General features: G+C 35.3%; 1 protein-coding gene across 1 annotated transcript in view; it reads left to right on the top strand.

Annotated features, from left to right (window-relative positions):
* The window catches only part of SIPA1L2 (signal-induced proliferation-associated 1 like 2), a 76011-nt gene that overhangs the window by 3637 nt on the left and 49403 nt on the right, over positions 1–22971 (top strand). Inside the window, exons 2-6 of the mRNA XM_010004540.1 lie at positions 4887–5020; positions 6366–6554; positions 9912–10086; positions 15985–16088; positions 22472–22629. Of these exons, the coding sequence (XP_010002842.1) occupies positions 4887–5020; positions 6366–6554; positions 9912–10086; positions 15985–16088; positions 22472–22629 (760 nt within the window). The remainder of the gene's footprint in view (positions 1–4886; positions 5021–6365; positions 6555–9911; positions 10087–15984; positions 16089–22471; positions 22630–22971) is intronic.

Raw genomic sequence — 22971 nt, 5'->3', positions numbered from 1 at the left:
GTCATCCTCCTGTCTACCAGGACCCCCAGATCCCTTTCACCTACACTGCTCCCCAGCAGGTCAGCCCCCAACCTGTACTGGTACATGGTGTTTCTCTTCCCCAAATGCAAAACTCTACACTTGCCCTTGTTGAACTTCATCAGGTTTCTCCCCGCCCAACTCTCCAACCTATCTAAGTCTCTCTGAATGGCAGCACAGCCTTCTGGTGTGTCAGCCACTCCTCCCAGTTTAGTGTCATCAGCAAACTTGCTGAGGGTACATTCTATAGCCTCAACCAAGTCATTGATGAAGATATTGAACAACACCAGTCCCAGTACCGACCCCTGAGGGACTCCACTAGTCACACACCTCCAACCAGATTCTGCCCCATTGACTACAACTCTCTGACTCCTTCCTTTCAACCAGTTCTTGATCCACCTCACTACCTGATCATCAAACCCATACTTGATCAACTTTTCTACAAGGATGCTGTGGGAGACAGTGTCAAATGCTTTACTGAAATGAAGATAAACCACATCTACTGCTCTACCATCATCTATCCACCTAGTAATTATGTATATACAATCTCTTGACTAGTTGTACAGTTTATCTATATTACTGTAGTATTAAGAAGTTGAGAAACAGTATCTGAGATATTCTATAAAATATAATACTAGGAAACCTGAATTGTTATTGTCCTTGTTACTAATTATTCTGTAGGTAGAGTTCTTCAAAAGTAAATATGATGCATTTAATATGCAGTAATAAATTCTTACTATTTCACCTTTACAGTGATGTGTAAGACGTGCCCTGTTCCATGTTGTCTTTTATAGAGCTGTAACAGAAGCTACATGAGAAAAATCTGTATTGGTTGGCCCTGGTGAGATAGCAGGTCAGGTCAAACAAAGCTGACAGATGACACCAAGTTGCAGGGCAGTGCCGATCTGCCAGAGGGTAGAAAGAAGCTGTAGGAGGACTTGGACAGGTTGGGTCAATGGACCAAGGCCAGTGGCATGAAATTCAACAAGACCAAATGCAGGGTCCTGCACCTTGGCCTCAATGACCCCAGGCAGCGCTACAGGCTGGGGGAAGAGTGGCTGGAGAGCAGCCCAGCAGAGAGGGACCTAAGGCTACTGGTTGACAGCCAGTTGAACATGAGCCAGCAGGGTGCCCAGGTGGCCCGGAAGGCCAATGGCATCCTGGCTTGTGTCCGGAATAGTGTGGCCAGCAGGAATAGGGATGTTATTCTCCCCCCTGTTCACAGCACTGGTGAGGCCTCACCTCGAGTAATGTGTTCAGTTCTGGGCCCCTCACTTAAAGAAGGATATTGAGGTGCTGGAGCAGGGCCAGAGGAGAGCAACAAGGCTGGAGAAAGGACTAGAGGGAAAGGCTTACAGGGATAGGCTGAGGGAGCTGGGGTTGTTTACCCTGGAGAAGAGGAGACTCAAGGGGGACCTTATCACTCTGTTCAACTACCTGAAGGGAGGTTGTACTCAGGTGGGGACTGGGCTCTTCTCCCAGGCAACTAGCAACAAGACAAGAGAGCACAGCCTGAAGCTGCGCCAGACAAGGCTTAGGTTGGATATTAGGAAGTACTTCCTCACGGAGAGGGTGATTAGACATTGGAATAGACTTTCCAGGGAAGTGGTGGAAGCAATATCCCTGGATGTGTTCAAGGAAAGGCTGCATGTGGCATTTAGTGCCATGGTCTAGCCAATGTGGTGGTGTTAGGCCATAGACTGGACTTGGTTATCTTAAAGGTCTTTTCCAGCCTTGGTGATTTTGTGATTCTGTGTGATTCTGTGAATTAAAAATCTCTTCCCCAAATCTCAGAATATTGGTGGCCATGATGTTCTTCAATTTACTTCAGCTTCTTTTTTTCCCATTCTTTTTTTTTTTTTTTTAGTGTACATACAAACAATCTCTGTTTTTCTTTCATATTATGAAAAAATAAGCAGGTATCTGCCCAGCTTGCTTTTTTGTGCTCAGTAATGCTGCATCCAAGAAATGTAACTGTGTATTACCCTTTTATATATTTACATCAAAATGGAAGGCTATAGAAACCCTAACTGAGAAGTTTACCTTTTGTCAAAGCCTTAATGTTCAGCTCTGGGACATTTTTATGTTCTTGAAAGTGTTAGACCTCTGAGTCTCTCTCTCTGTCTCTCTCATCTGTAAGAACCTGTTCCATTTGATACATTTGCCTATCAAGGCTCACAGGTTTATTTTAGTACAGGGAAATCCATGAAGTATCATTTACCCATGAAGTTTAATTTATCCATGCAGGTGGAATGATCAGGTTGGGAAGGAATATAATTGGTGAGCATGGTAATTTCACATCTGTGCCCCCTTCTGAAAAAAGGGTGCTAGTTGTAACATGCTGCTACCAACATACTGCCACGATTTTTGAAAGGCTAATTGAAACTTCATTTAAATTTGATTTGACAAGTAAGACTGTCGTATGTGTGGAGGTAACTTTGTCTTCTTGTCTCTATTCTGAAATTATAGATGTCTTCTCAGTGAAAGACATTTTGCAAAAACTCCCTTATACATTTCTGTAACTGCACTGTAAAAAAAAAAGCAACAAAACAAATCAAACTAGCTAAAAAATGCTAGTCAGTGGTTTTTAATCCAGACAATCTTGAAAGGTGAAATTAGTCTATTACTTCATTGCTATTTAAAATATAGAATTATACAATAAGCTGGATTAGAAGACATTTCTGGAGGTCATCCAGTCTCTGTTTAAAGCTGCCTTTAGAGGTAGGTTCTGAATAGATTGCTCAGAACCTATTCCCCTTTAGCTGTCCCTTAAGCTTTTGACCGTCTCTAAGGATGGAGATTTCACACTCTCCTGGCAACCTGTGCCTATTTTTGTTTCCCCTCAATGAGAGGCTGCATCTTGTGATGTTGCATCTTGTCATTTTTCTCTGTACCTTGGAGAAGAGTCTGGCCCTTCCTTCTCTACAACCCCTCATCAGCTGGTCGGATCCTGCAGTTATTTCTCCTCTCAACCTGCTTTTCTCCAGGCTGCACAAACTTGCCTCTTTCACCCTCTCCTCATCTGTTAAATGCTCCAGCCCCCTAACTGTCTTAGTAGTTGTCTGCTGGCCATGTCCAACTCTGTCCAAAACTGGACTCTACTTCTTACGTGGCCACAAAAGTGCCAGAGAAGCAGCCTGTTGCTCCCCAGACTCCCCAGTCCTTTTCCACAGAGCTGCTCCTGAGGCAGTTGGTCCACAACCTGTGCTGTTGGATGAACTAGTTCTACTCTAGATACAGGTCTGTGTTAATCTCAGTGAAATTTTTGTCTGTCCATTTTTTTCACATTGTCAAAGGGAGAATTTAACATGTCAGCTTGAAAACTTCACTGGGTTAGGAGTTGCTTCACAAGTAGCTCAGCTGTCCCATCTCAGCAGCAGCAGCAGCCTCCAGGGGAAGGGGAGAGTGGTCTGTGAACCTTAGAGCTGTGAAACTCTACCTGTGTGGATGAGTTAACCTCCTTTGCCCACTTCTCTAAAATACTGTGAGGTTTATGCATTTCAGTGTCTGCCCTATACACATACTGTTCATTTGTTAAAAGCCTGCTAGTTATTCCCCTTTATCTGTTTCACCCAACTACAACCCTAACGTCCAGTACTTGATATGTTCTCCGTGAGCTTGATCATGTATGTAAACTTTTTGAGGTTGCATTCTGTTGTATCATTTAGATAATTAAAAATAATTAAAAATAATAAACAGTAACAGCTTTACTATCACATTTTGATAAACCTTTTAGTAACTAGTCACTGATTGTAATTTGTACTGCTGATCACAGTCCTCTGATGCCAGCTGCCCAGCCAGTTTATGTCTACCTTGTAATTTGTAAACCATGTATTTTGTGTTTAGCTACATGGATTCTGTGGGATACTGTGTAAAAAGCATTGCTAAAGTACAAGTAGGTGACATTCATTGCTCCTTCCTCATCCATAAAGCCAGTCATCTCATTGTAGAAAGCAACTGGGTTGGTCATGCATGATTTGCATTTGGTAAATCCATACAGGCTGTTTCCAAGGATCTTTTGTCTTACGTGTGCCTGGAAATGTCTTCCATGAGAATTTGTTTCTTAATCTCCCTGGGAACTAAAGTTTATGGTGGCTAGTCTCTAGCTTCCCAGACTCTTTTTCTTGCCCTTTTAAAGGTGCGTGTAACCGTTCACTGACCTCTCAAAGGTGATAAAAAGTGACCTTAACAGTGACACTGGCTAGTTACTTCCAACTGTATCCTGTTTGCTTCCATGGACTTGAGTGTGTCTGGTCTGCTTAAATGCTCTCTAGCTTGACCTTCCTCTTCTGTCAGTAGTGCTTTACTCTCCCAGACTGGGCCAGTTTGCTTAAGGATAAATCTAACTATTCATCAAACACTGAAGAATTACCAGCCTCAGTTTTCACTTGTTAAAACTAAGTTCCTGCTTTGAAAGTAAAAGAGCTTTAAATAAGAATAACAAGAAGTTGAATGAAATTAGGGAAACTACATAGCCCCTTGTTTGTTTGAAGACTGTTAGCTTCTGTTGACATCTTTATATAGATTTAGTTTCTCTGGAGTAGTCTCTTACAGTGTCTAGGAAAATGTTTTATTTCATAGTAATAAAAAATGCAGAAAATGAATCTGTCATAGTAGCAGCAGTTGCAGTAATTGGAGTTACATGATATGAGCGACCATTCAGCTAATCAAAATTAGCATTTTGTGGTTTATGTACTTACTGTGCAGTTCAGAAGATCAGAACAAGTCAGCATATTTACAGATCTCATAGCTCAATTAAAAATAATACTTTTTCTTACTGCAGAAACTTTAATGAGATTTGATGAACATTTCCTAGGGAGCTCATACTTCATGATTCTTTTCTCTCCTTGTTCACTCTTGTGCAAAAGAGCATCAGAACTACTTTGGAATAGATGAAAATCTTGGACCTGTAGCAGTCAGCATCCGGAGGGAGAAGGTTGAAGATGCCAAGGAGAAGGAAGGATCTCAGTTCAACTATCGTATAGTTTTCCGGACAAGTGAGGTAATGTTCTTTCAGTAATTCTGCAAAGGAATGGAAAAGTTGACTTAGAGCTTAGGAGACTAGTTGGTTGTCTGACTCTGAAAGCAGATCTGTTATTGGGAAAAGGATGTTTCTTGTAGCATTACTAAATGTACTTGCTCCTGGAACAAAGTTTTCCTGTTCTGTATTGCATAAAGTTGTTCATTTTTTGAGCGGACACCCAAAAGGAGGCAAGATGGCTGAAGAAAGCTGCAAGGGGCAAGAAAGGGAACAGATGATTAGAACAAAGCTGAAGATAAGTTTGAATCCAGATAATTGATGTTAAGTTTCTAATGATAGAAATAAAAGAGTTAAGAACTGCAAGGAAAAAAGGAGGGAAAAAACCCCATGAAAACTAGTACAGTGATTTACTTGCATTTTTGTGTTTTGTTTCAAAATACTTTCTCAGAAGCTTTTTTTCTGTTAAATGGTTTTATATGCATCTACATACATGATTTGTGGAAGGAATATTAATGTGTTGGTAAAAAGAATTACCTTATTTGAAAGAATAGCTCACTTGGGATCCTTGCGGAAGGACAGATCTCATAACTTCTATTTCAAGCAAATTAGTATCTCTTGCAAACTAGTTTCTTCTTTATCACATCAACTAGCTTTTATTTGTATGAAAATACACAATGTTATTGTAGCAAGCAACTAGTAAATTTTCATAATCCTTCAGATTATTGCTTTTTATTCTGATTAGGACATGGAGAAATGTTAGCGAAACCTGATATTTCTGGACTCATGTTTTTACAAACAGATGCAGTAGCAGATAGACTAAGTTTTTCTTTTGTTGCCAAAAAAGAGATATTTCTGTATGTGTGTGTAGAGAGGAGATTAAACTGGTTCACTTCTAAGAAATTACTCTGTTTTTGCCAAATCTAATGAAGATAAAACATGGTTTAAAAAAATAGATGGATGGGTGAAATGAAGGTGCCATTAGCTTTGCCTTACCTCACTTGTTCAGCCTCATATTCAAGTACTGTGTCTGCTAGGGTAGTATGGCATTAAAATTGAAAATTTTTACTTTTTGTGGTGTTTCAAATACTATTTGCTGAAAAAGTAATAGTCTTAGGAGTTAGAATAAGTTAATCAAATCATCGGTTAATTTCTTTAAACAAAAAAATACATTTATTACTGAAACAAGAGCCTGTCTCATCCTTAAAGTAATTTAGTAATCTTTTTACTGCTTAAAAAATTAAAAAATAGGGATCTCTTTCTTACCATTCTTTCTTCCGTGCTTTTGCTAAAACCCGAATTTAATATCTTCAAAAGTCATTGTAGTATTAGAACTAAAAATGTTTTGTGTGTGTTACCTTTACTGCAGCTTACCACACTTAGAGGAGCAATTTTAGAAGATGCTATACCATCCACTGCTCGGCATGGCACAGCAAGAGGTCTGCCTCTCAAAGAGGTACTAGAATATGTAATACCAGAGCTGAGCATTCAGTGCCTGAGGCAGGCTTCCAACTCACCCAAAGTACCTGATCAGCTGCTTAAACTGGATGAACAAGGGGTATGTAGCACCTGACTTCTCTTTAAAGACAATTCATTTTTAAAAAAATCACAAAACCTTAAATATTTTGCAGGCAATTTTAATAAACATGTTTACTTTCTTGGTTTTGGAGATACTTGTGTATTTTCATTGACAAAATGAGGTTGCTTTTCTAAGCAATTTATTTTTGAAATAGATTGAAGTTTAGGAAAAAAATATTAGTCTATGGATATTCTCTTTCAATGACTGAAAGAAACATTATAACTGAAATTTTAAGGCAGTAAGAAGTGATTTTTACAATCTGGATTTGCACTTTAATGTGTACAAATGCTCAATTCAAGTGAAAATACATCTAATGTTTTATTAATATCGTGTGTAAGTAAGGAGGCAAAAGGATATAACATTAGATCTCTACACCAAATTTTGGGTTGTTTTTTTACACTAACATTTTCTGATTAACTTGCTGTAGTTTAAGTAGAATAGAATAGGTTTGGATTAAAATAATTGAAATTGGGATTGAGACTAATTACTTAACTGCATGGCAATGAAATATTCCTATGGCTTACATTTGGAGAGAAAATGGTGAGGCTTATTGGGTTCAATACAGTGAATCTGCTGTATTTAAAACTAGTGATTAAATCTATAGCTTCTTAATATTTTGTGAAGGACAGGCTTATGACAACTGCTTAGTCAAAGTGACAATTGCACTTTCTAGGCGAAAGTCAATATATCTATCTGCTAAAATTTAAACAGCTGATGGATCCAGTTAATTATGATGGTGGTATAATTTATTCTTTAATGCTAATTCAGTTTTGAATGTAGCAATTGCATCTAGCATTGGTGGTGTCTACCAGAATTCTTCTGTCTTGTTACAATTGCTTAAAACCAAGTAAATGTGGACAGAGGAAGAGAATTGTTTTTTGTGGAGCTCATTATTTTTTCTTGCTAGTTTTTTATTTTTATTTTAGTACTATTGTTCAGTGTAGCCTTTGAGGAAGACTTTGACTTGAAAATTAATTTTACCAAATGTCCTTTTTTTTTTCCCTGTGTTTGTCACTACTTCTGGTGAAACAATAAAGGGAAATCAGAAGCATTCAATTCTGATTCAGAGTTCCTGATCTGCAGTTGCTCTCTGTCTTTCCTGTTTGAGCTCCAGAGTGAGTTTAGATTAATCTACTAAAATTCATTGCTCAGAGGGGCAGTATGTTCTAGGCAATATGGAGTACTACTTTTTTTGATCTGACCTGATTATTTCCCAATCTCACTAAGTATTTCCCAAAAAACTGGAAATGGAGATTGTCCACTGAACTGACCAAAGTAATTATTTAATCATCAACTCATAATTTTGAGAAGCAGCAGTACACAGCACTTCTTTCTATTGTGGGTGATCAATTCTGAAAATTCAATCCTGTTGTGAAGTGGCCTGTCACCAAAACTTAATGTTTCTTATATGTTGCTTATTATGAGGTAATTACTTGAACATAAACAGAAAGCTGTTCATAGAACTGGTATGAGATCCATTTATGCTTTTAATCCTCTTACGTACTTGATGCTTTCAGTTTATTAATCGAGCAATTATAAAAAGAGCCATGCTTGGCCACTGAAGGTGATGATTGGTCAAAGTGTCACAAATTTAAGAATATGAATAATGATCTAGAGGATTAATACTGTCAGCAGAAGAGTATTCATTTTGTGTAACAGTGTATTAAATGTTTGTATAGTTTCTCAGCAGACTGAAGACTGTTTTGATGGTTTGATTTCATTTTCTACCTGTTTCACAGCTTTTAGTGAAATGTAATATGGATTACGGAGGAAATATGTGCCTAAAACTTGATCTCTACAATGGTAGTAGGAAGAAGGCTATCTGTTGCCTTCAAAAATCTTAATTAATTTGGTTGTCTTGGGAACTTTTTGTGTGTTGCTTGTGCATGAAGGTAAATACTTAAACCAAGAATGCTGTTGAGTTGTATCTTGAATTGCATGGAAGACAAAGAAAGAAATACTAGCTTAAAAAGCAGTAACATCATGAAAACACAGATGACTTGGTTAGTAAGAGAATAGTGAAAGCTTTTATTTCTCCAGGGGTGATGAGGATTTGGGCAGTGGTTGTTTTTTGTTTTTGTTTTTGTTTTTTTTTTTCTTTTAAATTGACTGTTGGCAACTGCCTTACATACAATGCTCTGCTTACAAAGGAGAAATGCAGCATTTGTTAAAGAAGGAAGGTTAATGATTATTTAAAGTCTGGATTTTTTTTTTTCCTATTTCTTTCATGTATGCAGGTTTTCTTGACTCAATCTTTTAGTATTCTCATCTTGCAGCTTTTCCTCAAATTTGCTGCAGTAAAACATTGGTGCAATAGTATGTCTATATTTGGGTTCTAGAATATATTTAGCATGACAGACCCTGTGTTACATATGAACTAAGGTGAAGCAGACTGTTCTTGTCACATTTGCTCTAATAGGAACATACATAGTCTTTGGATAAGACACATTTTAGACACTAATCCTGAAGTTTGATGAAGGGAACTCTACAGCTGGAGTCTTGAGTCATGAATGCAGATAAATGTCATAAAGGGATCTGGTGTGACTGATGGTCTCTGTCAGTTTGTAAAACTCCAGAAGTTGTCAGTTAAGAAAACCAGGGCTAATCCATTCACAGATAAGTTTCCTGTTGTCTTAAGTAGGCATGAAAGCTAAGAACACAAGACAATACTCTGCTCAAGAAGTAATCTTCTCTTTTCATACTTAATTTTTTATACATCTTAAACTTATTTTTAATGAAATTAACTTATCTTTTTTTAATGTTCTAGTATTAAGACTAGTTTATTTTATGCAGCTATTTAACTGCAATATGATTTCTTACTTGAAGTATACTTTCGTAAATGGGAAATATTTTTTATCAATGGATGGGAGGGAAATATAGGGAGGGAAAAAGTTTACATAGAACAGAAATCGATGCTCTTGACTGCCTGTTTTAGCTAAACTGTACTGAACTTAAAGGGTAGAAATAAGGGAAAATCACCTCACCTTTTTTTGAATCTGAGAACATAGTTATACAAAAAGTTGAAATTAAAATTCTCATGCTATAACATGAGGTAGAGTGTGGTTTTATAGATAATTAAGTAAAAAGTCTTCATGTTCTGTTTTTATCTGTTTTTGGATAATCTCGTTTTCTTTCAAGATAGTTATTGAGATTTTTTTGTTATTTTCTTCCTGTGATGATATATTTTCTGGAAATCAGAACACTTTTTTTTTTCACTTCCAGATAATTTCTGCCAGGGTTTATAAAAGTGGCAATGTTTTCATTGTTAATACTTGTTCCAGTATTGACTTTTCTTTGCTTCTGTAATTTTTCCTTTTTTTTTTTTTTTTTTTTCAGCTGAGTTTTCAACATAAGATTGGTATCCTTTACTGCAAAGCAGGCCAAAGCACAGAGGAAGAAATGTATAACAATGAGATGGCAGGACCAGCTTTTGAAGAGTTCCTCGATCTGCTGGGTCAGAGAGTACGGCTAAAAGGATTTAGTAAATACAGGGCTCAGCTAGATAATAAAAGTAAGTTATGTTTCTGACCTGTGGTAGAGGCTGTAATTATCCAGTTGACCGTCTGTGAATCCTGTTTTGTCTTTTCATGCTCCTGATTTTGAATTTTTATAAGAAAGATTATATAGTAAGTAAGAAAGATGAAGCATGTGATAAAAGTAGGTATCACACCTGGTTTGAAAGGTTATTTACTTTTTCTGTGGCATTAGTGGAGCTGAAAATCAAAGCAATTTACCTCATTTATTTCCACTTAGTTAAAATCATAGTATTTAAAATATATTTCCGAATATATTTCAGAGTGATATTTTATTATGTATTTCATAATTTTCCAGCTACACTTTAATATCTTATCCTTAAAACAGGAGAAAATACATGTATTTAAAAACACGGAGTCATGACAGGAACCAGTTTCCCTATTTCAGCTAAAGCTTTGTGCTTGTTTTTACTCAACACACATTAATTTTTGTATTTGAGGAGCAATCAAGTTTTCTCAGTTTTTTCATTTCTCACACCTGCACAGTAAGCATGTTATAATATGACAGATGATAAACCACTGTATTACTACTGCCTTTTTCTCAGGTATTTTAGTTTTTCTAAGTGCAATAGTATAATAATTTCATTGTACAAATCTGTTGTGTTTTGCAGCAAAAATTGAACTCAGAAGTATTACTGTTAAAAAAAAATGATATGTTAACACACATCTTTATTAGCACTGATTTTCACTGCTCTTTAATGTAACTTATTCTTAGTTTAATGTAGTTTAACAGGATTTTGACAACTGATCACTATAAGCTGTGATCTAAGGATATCTAGGTATTACTCTACCTCTTTGTAACATAGTATTTAAAAAAATGTTCTTATAACTAGTCTTTTAATGATGAGGATGGTGTATACACCTATACTTGGACGTATTCAAGGTCAGGCTGGGTGGGGCTCTGACCAACCTGATCTGTTTGAAAGTGTCCCTTGAAACCCAAATTGTTCTGTACTTTCATTTATACCCTTATTTTTGCTATAGCTTGTGTTTTACATCCTGAAAATATATATTTTTTTACTATACTATATATGACCTGTGTATAAGAGAAAAGGTGTATTTTTGTTAGCAAAGAACATATTCTTGAACTATAAAATCCTGCTACTTGGGTATGTGTTTTACTTACTCTTCCAATAAAATGGGAATGTTCCTTGAACTAGTAGAGCTAAGCTGCCAAGAAGGAAGCTTAGAAAGATGTACTTAAAGGAAATTTAAGGAAGACCTTCTTCTCTTGCATATCTTTCAGATAGGCACAGAGAACTAGGAATCCATAAGCCCTCTTGTTTGCTTCTCTGTTACTCATGCCACTTAGGCATAGCCTGGTTCTTAAGACTCTCTTGTGTGTTTTTTGCTACTTCAGCATGAAATACATCTTGTTTTTATTTATTTTTAAATGGTACATTTGAACATTGATCAGTGTCATAGTCATAAAAGGATTTCTATTTTGTTATCAAACTTTTAGTACCCTGATGGACTGTTATCTCCTGTCCAGCATTAGGAGAGAGGCTTGATTTCAGGAATTCTTGGAAACATCTAGCATGTGTACATTGTGCTTGGTACCCAGGGCAGATAAACTGTCCATAGGCCAATTTCTAGTAGGAAATGAGATATATGATGCTGGTTGTGCTGTGAAGGGAGATCAGCTTTACAACTCGTGAAATCTTTCACATTCTCCATCTTTGGTAGTGGAGGAAAATGTTGAACTGAAAAAATGAGCTGAGTCCTATGACAGATTCTAATTTATGACTTACAAGGCAGGAAAGCTGCAATTCCGCTCAAACCAGGATACCCTGTCAACCTGCATAAGCACCACATTTATTTTTATTAACACTATTGCCTCTCTGCTTAAATCCACACTTGTTTCACTTGAATAAGTAAGGCTTGATAGAGACTATTGCATCCCATTTCAGTACAGAATAATACCTCATTTTTCAAATTAACATGTAAAACAATTTATTAATGTGCTGTAGATGTCGAGACTTCCTGGATGAATTGATAAATAGGATAAAAAATTGAAAGGAGTAAGGGGTGATTTGGCTTAGCTTTTTTTTTTTTTTTTTCCCCAATCAGAGCATGACCAAATAGCACCTAATATTTTTTGCATATGAAAATATTTGCTGGTCTGTCAAGCAAATTCAGTTTCTAAATTTGCTGTGCTTCAGTGTGAATGTACACTGCTGATTGGCATTGTGTATGTGTCATTCAGTAACATAATTTTAATGTTTTACTAATGCTGTGTGCCATTAATGATAGTGGCCTGTCATAATCTATTTCCATGGTTTGCATCAAATGGATTGGAATTAAGAGACTTCATAAAGATACCGTCTTCAGTTTTATATTAAATGTACAATACTGACTTAATTATCTTTTTTGTGTTGTACTTTTTATTTTTATTAACACTATTGCCTCTCTGCTTAAATCCACACTTGTTTCACTTGAATAAGTAAGGCTTGATAGAGACTATTGCATCCCATTTCAGTACAGAATAATACCTCATTTTTCAAATTAACATGTAAAACAATTTATTAATGTGCTGTAGATGTCGAGACTTCCTGGATGAATTGATAAATAGGATAAAAAATTGAAAGGAGTAAGGGGTGATTTGGCTTAGCTTTTTTTTTTTTTGTTTTACCCCAATCAGAGCATGACCAAATAGCACCTAATATTTTTTGCATATGAAAATATTTGCTGGTCTGTCAAGCAAATTCAGTTTCTAAATTTGCTGTGCTTCAGTGTGAATGTACACTGCTGATTGGCATTGTGTATGTGTCATTCAGTAACATAATTTTAATGTTTTACTAATGCTGTGTGCCATTAATGATAGTGGCCTGTCATAATCTATTTCCATGGTTTGCATCAAATGGATTGGAATTAAGAGACTTCATAAAGATACCGTCTTCAGTTTTATATTAAATGTACAATACTGACTTAATTATCTTTTTTGTGTTATACTTTTTTTTTAAATATAGTGGCACAACAAATATTTCTGCATTTTGTATTTACAGTTGGATAATACATTGGTCTGACTGCCTGCAGGTTCAGGATAGTGTAATAATGTAATCTCTAGTAGCTACATTTTTAGTAGACATAATATTTCAGTAATATTTCTTTCACAGTTTTTGTGGAATTGACATTTTTTAAGTTTCTCTATTCTCAAATGTTTGATGTTTGACTAGCTGTGCATTTTTTCTTAAAAAACTTCCTTTTAAAAAATTTAGTCTGTTTATTTCATATTTTGATAGTTGATTGGTCAATTCTTACGGAATACAAAATGTAGAATGTTGTGGTGAGTTGACTTGTCTGACAGGTAAGCCACCACTCACCTTCTTGCTCGCTCATACCCCAACAGAATAGGGAAGAAAATCAGAAGGACAAAAGGAAGAAAAATTTGTGACTTGAGATTAAGACAGTTCAGTAAGTGAAGAAAGAAAAAAAAACGACACTTCACCCCCCCAATACAAACTGAACTAAAAAGAAAATAAGAAAAAATCCAAGCTACCACCACACCAACCAACCAACAAAAAAACCCACAAAAACAAATTATGCTAAAGAAATCACTTGCCACCTCCCTTCAACTGGTGGAGAGGCAACAGAAAAGCTACCTATAGAAAAACTTCCCCCTCTCCAGTTTTGCAGAGCATGATATTATACAGTATGGAATATGTCTTTGGTCAGTTCTAGTCAGCTGTCCTGCTGTGTCCCTTCCATAGCTCTTGCCCACCCCAGCATGCTCCCCAGGGTGGGGAAGAGTGTGAGAAACAGAGCCCTGGTGATGTGGAGCACCATTCGGCAATAACTAAAACATTTATGTGTTATCAACACCGTTTTGATCATATATAGCACAGCACCATATGGGCTGCTATGAAGAAAATTAACTCCATCCAAGCCAGGCTCCACGCAGTTACAAAGAACATGTGGAATATATTAACTACAAATTCTTTTCTGCCATTTCTTTGTGCATTTTTAGTGGCATGCAATTCTAAAGCCCAAGATCAAGAAATTATAAAACTAGGGGAAGCGTTACCAATTCAACAGTATATAATTTGTTTATATGTGTTTTTAAAAATATCCATCTACTAGAAATGAGGTATTAAAATATTATTATTATTGGATTATTAATATTATAATTTTTTAATGTTCAGGCTTTCATTATGGATTTTATCATTGATACTTAAACTTTGTGAAATGAAAGAAAGAAAGGAATGAGGTACGAACTTGTCAGCCCGGGTAGTTTATTATTAATAACATTGTCAGCAGAGTAATATTTGTAGTAGCAACCATTATGTAAATTTAATCCCTGTGGACATGGGTAGGTGTTCAGTAACATGTCTGTTGATTTAGAAAACTTCTGCTGGCTTAGCCTAAGGGACTGAATTTCAGAAGAAAAACTTGATGATTTCCAAAGTCAAGGTGCTAAATTAAAAGTATTCAGCTAAGTAGGATGTTCTATTAATAAAGCATTGATTTAAGGGTAAGGAATCTGCCTTTCTGTAATAAGTATTTTAAGGGACTGTTTTGTACAATATCCGTTCAAGATAATTTGACTTTATTTAATGTCTAATTGCAAAAGGAATCAGGGAGTAGGGTTGCCAGTTCCAGCAGATACTTATATTTCACAATATAATTCATTTTCTCTTATCTCTTCAAAACTGTCATTTGAAAATGTCATAGAAAGGATATTATGAATTTATATTTTCAACAAAGATTTTAAAATAGAGGAGCACAAGAATGTTTTTTTTCTTTAGGAACATGTAAGTAGGAAACTTCACTGGAAATTATGCTCCCTATTTATTCTGTAACTGTAATTAATATTATATTAATAGATTACGTTTATTATTGTACAAGCATAACTGATTAAGCCAGTTGTAGTATGAACATGTTCAAAACTATATACACATATATTTTCAGATTTAGGGCTGCAGATACAGGATGGTTACTGTGGAATTTGACACTTCAGTGTGTGTTTTAAATGGATAGCTACCATGACCAATCAATTTCTTTTTGAAATACACTTACTATTCAAAACAAAAAACCCTGGAACCTTGCACATTGTGTGGAACGGGGTGCTGGAGAATGTTTATTTGTGTCAATAATATAAAAGTGTATTTTTAAAATGAGTGAACATGGAAAACGAAAAGAAAAATTGACAGCTGTCATGACTGACTAGTGTGTTTCTAATCTTCTGCTTTTAATTTAATTGTGCTTACTAAAATATTCTGAACATATTAAAAAAGGTGAATAAAAAGAATTAATTTACAACTACAGAGTAAAATTCATCTAATTTGCTGTAAACATTCTGGAAATGTTAGCTCTATTAATAAACTTCCAAAACAAAGGAAATAAAAATATCACATATGAAATGTATTTTGATAATGTTAAAAGCTTCAAAAATTCCTCGTCATTCCCAACAATGTGTTAGCTACATCTTTTATGTTTTAAAGATGTCTGATCTGCAGTGTGTGTTTTAACGTCAGGTTTGAAGTAGCATTGTCAGTTTGTTTCTGGTATAGTATGGGTTTAGTAAATTGTCCTTATTAAGTTTTTATATAATGAAAATCTATATTATATAAAACTATACTCAAGCAGCAAAGTGTGTTTTTGTTTTTGTTTTCTTTTTTTCCTGAAATGCCTAAATATTCAAATTTAGATCATTTAAGCCTCAGATAGCAACTCTTTGGGCAATTTCTTGGAGGACCCTTCTATGTCATAATTTGAAACTAAAGAGTAGATCTTTATCTGATGTGAACTGTCCTTGTTCAGTTGAAAAAAAATAAATTGCCTTAATAGGTTTAATTCATATTGTGCAAAGAGTGGTGTCCTAAAAAGTGTGAATGAAGCAGTTTTACTGACCTTCTGGTGCTTAAATTAATTTTCAGCTGATTCAACAGGAACTCATTCCCTCTATACTACCTATAAAGATTATGAGTTAATGTTTCATGTATCAACAATGCTTCCATACATGCCCAGTAACAGGCAACAGGTATGTTCTTTTAACTTTTCATTGTAATTTCACATGATAAATGTTTGATAATGAGGATTTTTTTTTAAAGTAATACTGATTTAGAACTGGATTGCTGTATATGTGATATAACTCAGTTGTATTTTATTTTTTTTTTTCATTCTAGGGCATTAGAAGTTTTGTAGGGTTTTTATACTCCAAAGTTCAGAAACTTATCTCCCCCATTTGATGCTATTAATGTGTAATGTTGCCTGTGGTGAATGAGCTATTGTAATTTTGAACTGTTTTTACATTTTTATGTATGTTTTAAACATTGAATTGAATGAAACTTGAAAGTAGTCTTATGATTAAATTATGCATGTAGTAAGAGTTTTAAAAGATTCCACTCAGTCCTTTTATTACAGACCTTGAAATGTTTATCAATGTGTTAGCTTATCCTTCATAAGCTTATCCTTCATATAACTGTATCCTTCAAGGTATCTGCTTGTGAAGACAAAGCTGCAGTGTACTTATGTTATTTCTGGAGAATTCCCTTTGCCTATGTTACAATTCAGAATATCTTTGAAGCATTAAGGATGGCTAAAAACCAGCATAGCATCTGAAGGGTGCAGTGCACTAGTAAGGTTACTCTGTTTTGCTTGTCTTGGATATGTCTTGTGACTGAATTAAAAAGTGCAAGCACATTTGGTATAATATATCAACATTAACATTTAAAAATCCCAACCAAACAGTAGAATTGTTCATAGGTCAAAGTGTTAGCTTGTAACTTTCTGTGCTACTACTCTATATTTTTCTAGGTCTGCAGAAAGAAGTGTTTGGTTTAGTTAGTTAGTTTTAGAATAATGTCCCATTGCCATGCAAAATATAAAGATGTCAGTCATTTTGGAGGGTTGTCATGAAATAAAGATGTATCTCAGTTTCTTTTTGAACAGCATACAAAAGATGGGTACTGGTTGTTAAACCATTTGTGAGTTTATCTTTTATGCCTACGCTATCAATAGGTCTTGTGGGAAGAAAAAAAATGTGTGAAGGCAGCAAGAAAAAGATAAAAGAAAACTATTACAATTCTTGAGACAGGATAAATGGAAATTGAAATGGAACAAAGTATATAATATATTAATTTTAAATACTCGGAGCGTAATGGTATGTTCAAAGTACTGTTTCATGTGAACAGTTAAGACAACTGCAAATTTTATGCCATTGCTCTTAGGATTTAGATGTGGTTTAAAGAAACTAAATTAGGAATCAAAAGACAGCAACTGTCCACCATGTGAATAATATGAATGTTTAGGTGACACACATCTTAAAATGTGTCACTTTCAGGAGTCAGAATGTTCAGCTGTATTGCACACTCAACTGTGCTAGTAGATGATCATCAAGGTATCAGGTCATAATCACTACTCCACTTATCTAAACTTTCACTTACACCTCATTACAATACAGTACTAATTTAGTCAACACCCTAGACTGGAAAGCACATGTAAATAGGGAAAACTGTACACTAGTAATAAGATATAATATACTGAATGAGCTTGCCTTAAAAGGAAAAAAATAATATTTTCATAGCTAATCACAGACACTGACAGTAAATATGACCTTATTTGGAGTTTATTACTTTTGTTGTCTTTCATGACTTTCCCTTGTTTCTGAGAACAGGATATCCTCTTGCCACAATCCCGTAATTGTCCTAATTGTTTGCTGTCTGTCAGCTTCACTGCTGTGTTGCTCAGCCACCCGCTATTACTGTCCTTTCACTTCTTCCTGTGCCTTCCTTTCATTCTCATAATTTCCTTAAGTGTCTTTCTTTATACTCAGGTGCCAGCTGTTGAGTATAGCAAAATCTCCAATTTTAACTCCATGGTTTTCCCCAGCAACAGGCACTCCTTTCCACAGTGTTTTAGTAAGCTGTCATCATTGTCACTTTAACAGGTTCAGTATTTAGTAGAAGCACCATGTTGTTATTACATGGCTTTCTTGGGGTCAAAATGCAGCAGTTTTCCAAGTTCAAGTAGTGTGCCTGTCAGTAGATATGCCCAATTATTTTTTTAGGTGCTGGGGTCTAGCAGTATTTGCACAGCATGGACACTGTTGAATTAAATTTGACAGCCACCCAAGTGACCAGAATTTAGCTAGCCTTAATGCGCAAAAGGGATCTATAATAATTATTTTACTACAGTTTAGTTCCAAAATACGTACTAAAGAGTTAAATGTATCAACAGTGTTATTTCTCACAAGCTAGGATAAGGTTTGATAAGGTCTTTTTCTTGAGACATTTTAGATGCTGAATATCATAGGTGCAGTTGTATCAGCTGTGCTCATGGCAGAGAGAGATTTACAGGTCTGTGGAAAATCAATGTTGTTTGTCTGTTCAGAGTTTGGCTCACTAGCTCTACATACCAAAGTCAGGGGAAGTTTGGGACCATGGTAGTTTTCTTGTTAGGTTATGATAGTAATGAAGACCCCCATTCAATAGTTATTTTTTGCTAGCATATTGTGTATGTACTGGCAGTAAGGTTATTGCATCCTATCCCCATGTCCCTTGTTTGGTAATGACCGGGCAAGGTCACTCTTCATCATCTAGGACCATGACCTTCAATGAGCAAGCACAGAGCATTGCTTAGATTCCAAATACCTGTGAGCCAAAACCAGGCCACACCAGAATTGTTTGTTGCTTCTTCCAGGACATAACTACGCCCTGCTTGGTCCCTGATCAGGACATCCCTCTAGTTTTAGAGCCAGCAGGAGATCCAAAGAGCAAGGTAATTTTCGCTTTGGCTGCAACATAGGCTGGGAAGTTTCAAGTCAGCTGCTCCTTCCCTAGGACAGAAAAGACTACCAGCCCTGGTGTGTCCAGTATCTTTTCCTTTACTGGCCTTTTCTTCAAATCATAGTTCAAGACTTTCCCCTTTAAGCTTTACCTTTGCAATGTCCCTTTCCAGATCATTCCCTTGCAAGTTTCCTGTTGACACATTTGCAGTCTGCTTCTGTACACATGGTCAGACCCAATTAATCCAAATCAGATCAGATAATCAGTTTGTACCTGGTTTAATGAAAACTTAAAAATTAAACAGATATGCAACAGTGAAATAAACTTGATGAATTTAAGCTACAGTTGAAATGCTTGTGATGACAAGACATGGTTTTGCAAAGTTGCTTTAAACAGATCTGATAAAATAGCTTTTGCCATTTGTTTCTTGTTTTGGTACTGGCAAAGAGTACAAATTAAAAGCAAAATTTTTGAAACCATGTATTTTAGAAATATGTACTAAGATAAGTTTGAAGATTTCCTTATTTGACTCATAGCATTTAATTATAAATTGAATGAAGAAGATACTTAACTGCTATTTCAACAAGAATTCCTTGTTGTTTTGCAGTTTGACTAAGCAATTAAATTTTCATGGAAGTGGGTAGGTTTTTGTGGCTGGACATAACCTGTATCTATGCTAAGCTTAAGACAATGCTTTTCTTCAGAGATGCATATCTGCAAATTAAGAATTAAGCCATTAAAATCTAAAAAATAATACAGTAGCTTTTATTTCGTATAAATAATGTTAATCTAATGGATACTGCTTTTCTAACATATTTTCCTTACTGGACCTTTCCTCTGTGTGTCTTGTATTCTTATATAAGACCTCACTGATATCCTTTTGGCTGCCTATCATACTTGATTTGATTAATTTTAAAATTCTACCATACTAATTTATACTGATACTAGAATCATGTCAAAGTCTCCTTACTGTAAGTAATCCTCTGTAACCTGTGTACCCTGTCATTGAGAGTTCCTATTGTGCTCTGCATTGGCATGGAACTCTTTAGAGTATGTTAGAAAGGCAGATTTTATAAAGCAGATAATAAAAAAATCCTCAACCCCAACCCCCCACACACTCCCTCCAAACCTTAGCAGACCTCAAAATGGGAGAGGAAGGGGAAACTGAGAACCTGGAAAAAAAAAACCTAGGATCCAAAAGTTGGGAGGAAAATCTAGGTTATAGAATGAAAACTAGAAAAGGGTTTCTTATTAATCTTTTTGCTTAGTTCCAGTTTCCTACAATTCCTTTTTCATTTTCAGTATGCTATCCTTATCTCATGTTTCCCAGGAAAGTATGTGTTCCCTCCTTCTTCTCCATTCAGTATTCTTTTCCTATTCCTTTATCCTATCCAGAGCACTTCTTTCCATCTTCCAGATCACCCCAGTTTACTTCTCTCCCCTTTCCAAGTTCTTTGCATTATGATACTTGATGCACAGCCATGGCTGTGCTTTGCCTTTGCATTGTGTTGAAGTTCACTGACCACTTATGCATGAAAGTTCTTTATAACAGTGTTACACTGATTTTTATTTTAAAATGTTGAAGAAGTCCCCGAGATCTCTGCAAGCGTGGTAAGGTTCTTAAAAGTGATGACTTGACTTCCTGTTTCTTACTTTTCTGCCTTTTGGAGGTTTAAGCTTTGAAAAATATTTTAGGGATAGGATGTGGGACCTGCAATAACTTTGAGAAGACTATTTTTGCTAGTAAAGCTTCAAAAATTTCTAAAACTTACCTCTTCAGTAGCTGATATGCTTGCTTAAGCAATGTATGATGACAAGAAGAACCTCTTACAGAGGTCTGCAAAAGCAGAAAATATTCCTGGAAACAGGGGTTGTCTTGAGAAGTAAATATAACTTTAAACAGGATGTTGCTTCCTAATTTTTCTAGTTTTACTTGGTGGCAATGCAGGGAATTAGGCATGAACCACTACAGCAAGAAAGAGTAATTGTGTAGTTAGTTATCTAACAAAGAAATTAATCACCTTGTACCTCATAACTGGAAAGTTTATTTCAAATTTAACTGCAGTGTAAATTGCAACCTGTGAGATATTAATAACCTCTAAACATGAACTTGTGCTTCAATGCTAAGATCTAGTTGTGTGGATCCTTAGCTCAGCACATTAAGGCAGACCTGACATAGTTATGTGGTTGGTTCCACATAGTGTACTACTGCTGTGGTTTGTACACAACAGGACGTATATCTTTAGTCACTCAAATAGCCAATTATTTTTTACTTTAGTCTTAAAAAACTTGACTGAGGTACATGACTTACGCAAAATATTTTCTGTTCTTATATCTGTTTTAAAGTTTCATCAGAAGTCTTATTTCTTTAATCTGCCTTTGGAATTTGATTCTTTTAAAAATAATATAGGTATACTGATTGCTTTAATATCATGGCTTTGGCCTTTCTTACTACCTTCAGAATGCCATCCTTTTGTTATTTTAGGAGAGTTGAAACATTTTAATTGGAACTGCAAAAATACAAGCAAATACTTTTATTGGAAAGATTGTTCTGTAAAACCAGAATATAGAAAAAATAGGGACATTTTTACTCATTCTGTCATAAAGTTTTCAATAAATTTATTCTTCTATCCTTTTTAGTTGCACATCAGCTGAGGTATTGCTATTACTTGACAAAGTCTTGGCAGGCTTTAAGTGAATATTTAACATGTAGCACATGCTAGACTACTTTTTTTCCATTAAGTGATATACATGGATGTTTTATAAGCAAAGGTATTTAAAACAAAAGTGTAAAAAAAGTGAGAGATGCAATATACTTCCACAAGAAAAATGAACATAATTTTACTATGTTGATTTGTTGTTTGTTTTGTTGTTTTGTTTTTTAAAGAGAGAGAAGTGGTCCCTTATTCCTGGACATAATTTATAGGGTTTTTTTAAGTTTTAGCCTGTAACAATTATTTGGTACTTCAGGTTATTCCTTAAATAAATTTTGATTATAAAAGCTACCAATTAAAATAATATGTTTTTGATAAATTAGTTCCTAATAGCTGTTGTTTCTCCGTGAGTATTATGTGTCTCAGCTCTGTTCCTCAAGTATGCAGTCGTTAAAATTTGTCATAAGTATTCATGATAATCTACTTAAAAATAAAATAAAATTGAGATAGTTATATTAAGGTCAGTGTATAGTAAAAATGCAACATGGAAAAGGAAGGTTTCTTGATAAAGATAAGCAGTGTTATATTTTTTATATAAAGCAAGTATTACATTGCAACTAGGGAACTGATGTACAGTTCTCTGGATAGTGGGAAACGTCAAGTTATGTACCAGTTTTTTATTACTAAAATATATTTTTCTCATTGGATAAGAGATAAATGGGCATATGCCATGCAAAACTAGTGTGGGGATGCAAGAGAACTCACTAGTATATTTGTGTACTTAGCCCAATTCCCTTTCCCAATCTTTTTGAAGTTGAGTCATTTACCTGTAGCTATTCAGGAGATGATTAATGAAAAGTTATTTCTGAAAAAAATAAGCTTAATTTATTTTGAATTAGTTGGTTTGGTTTTTTTCTTTGCTAAAATGAAGAAATTGTGATTATTCTTTATAACTAATTTTTCAATGCATGTTTCTTGTCTAGCTGCTAAGGAAAAGGCATATAGGAAATGACATAGTTACCATTGTCTTCCAAGAGCCAGGAGCACTTCCTTTTACTCCAAAAAATATTCGTTCCCACTTTCAACATGTATTTGTCATAGTCAAAGTGCATAATCCTTGCACTGAAAATGTGTGTTATAGGTGAGTAGAGCCTTATAACTATTAAAGTGTGTTACTAAGACTACAGTCTGCCTCTTCAGTTTTGTATTTCCTTGAGATATTTTGTATACCGTTTTAAATTTTATGCTGCATATTTGGTGAGTTTGAAACCCCAGTGTCTCCCTTGCACACATCTGGAGTTACAGGGTGAAGTTGGTAGTATTGAAAGGTTATGTGCTGAGCTATGTGTTGCTGATTTATGGGCACAAAATGGGGACATAATGACTTAGTAAAAATAAGATTTGCAGACATAGCAATAGAAGTCAATTTAGAATTTCACATTTCCTTTTTCAAAGAAAATTATTTAAGTATTTTAGAAGGCTA

This window comes from Chaetura pelagica, unplaced genomic scaffold, assembly GCF_000747805.2.
Source record: "Chaetura pelagica isolate M959 unplaced genomic scaffold, ChaPel_1.0 scaffold9, whole genome shotgun sequence".
In the NCBI taxonomy this organism is placed as follows: Eukaryota; Metazoa; Chordata; class Aves; order Apodiformes; family Apodidae; genus Chaetura; species Chaetura pelagica.
Note: the sequence above shows the minus strand (reverse complement) of the source record. Positions and strands in the feature narration are given on the sequence as shown.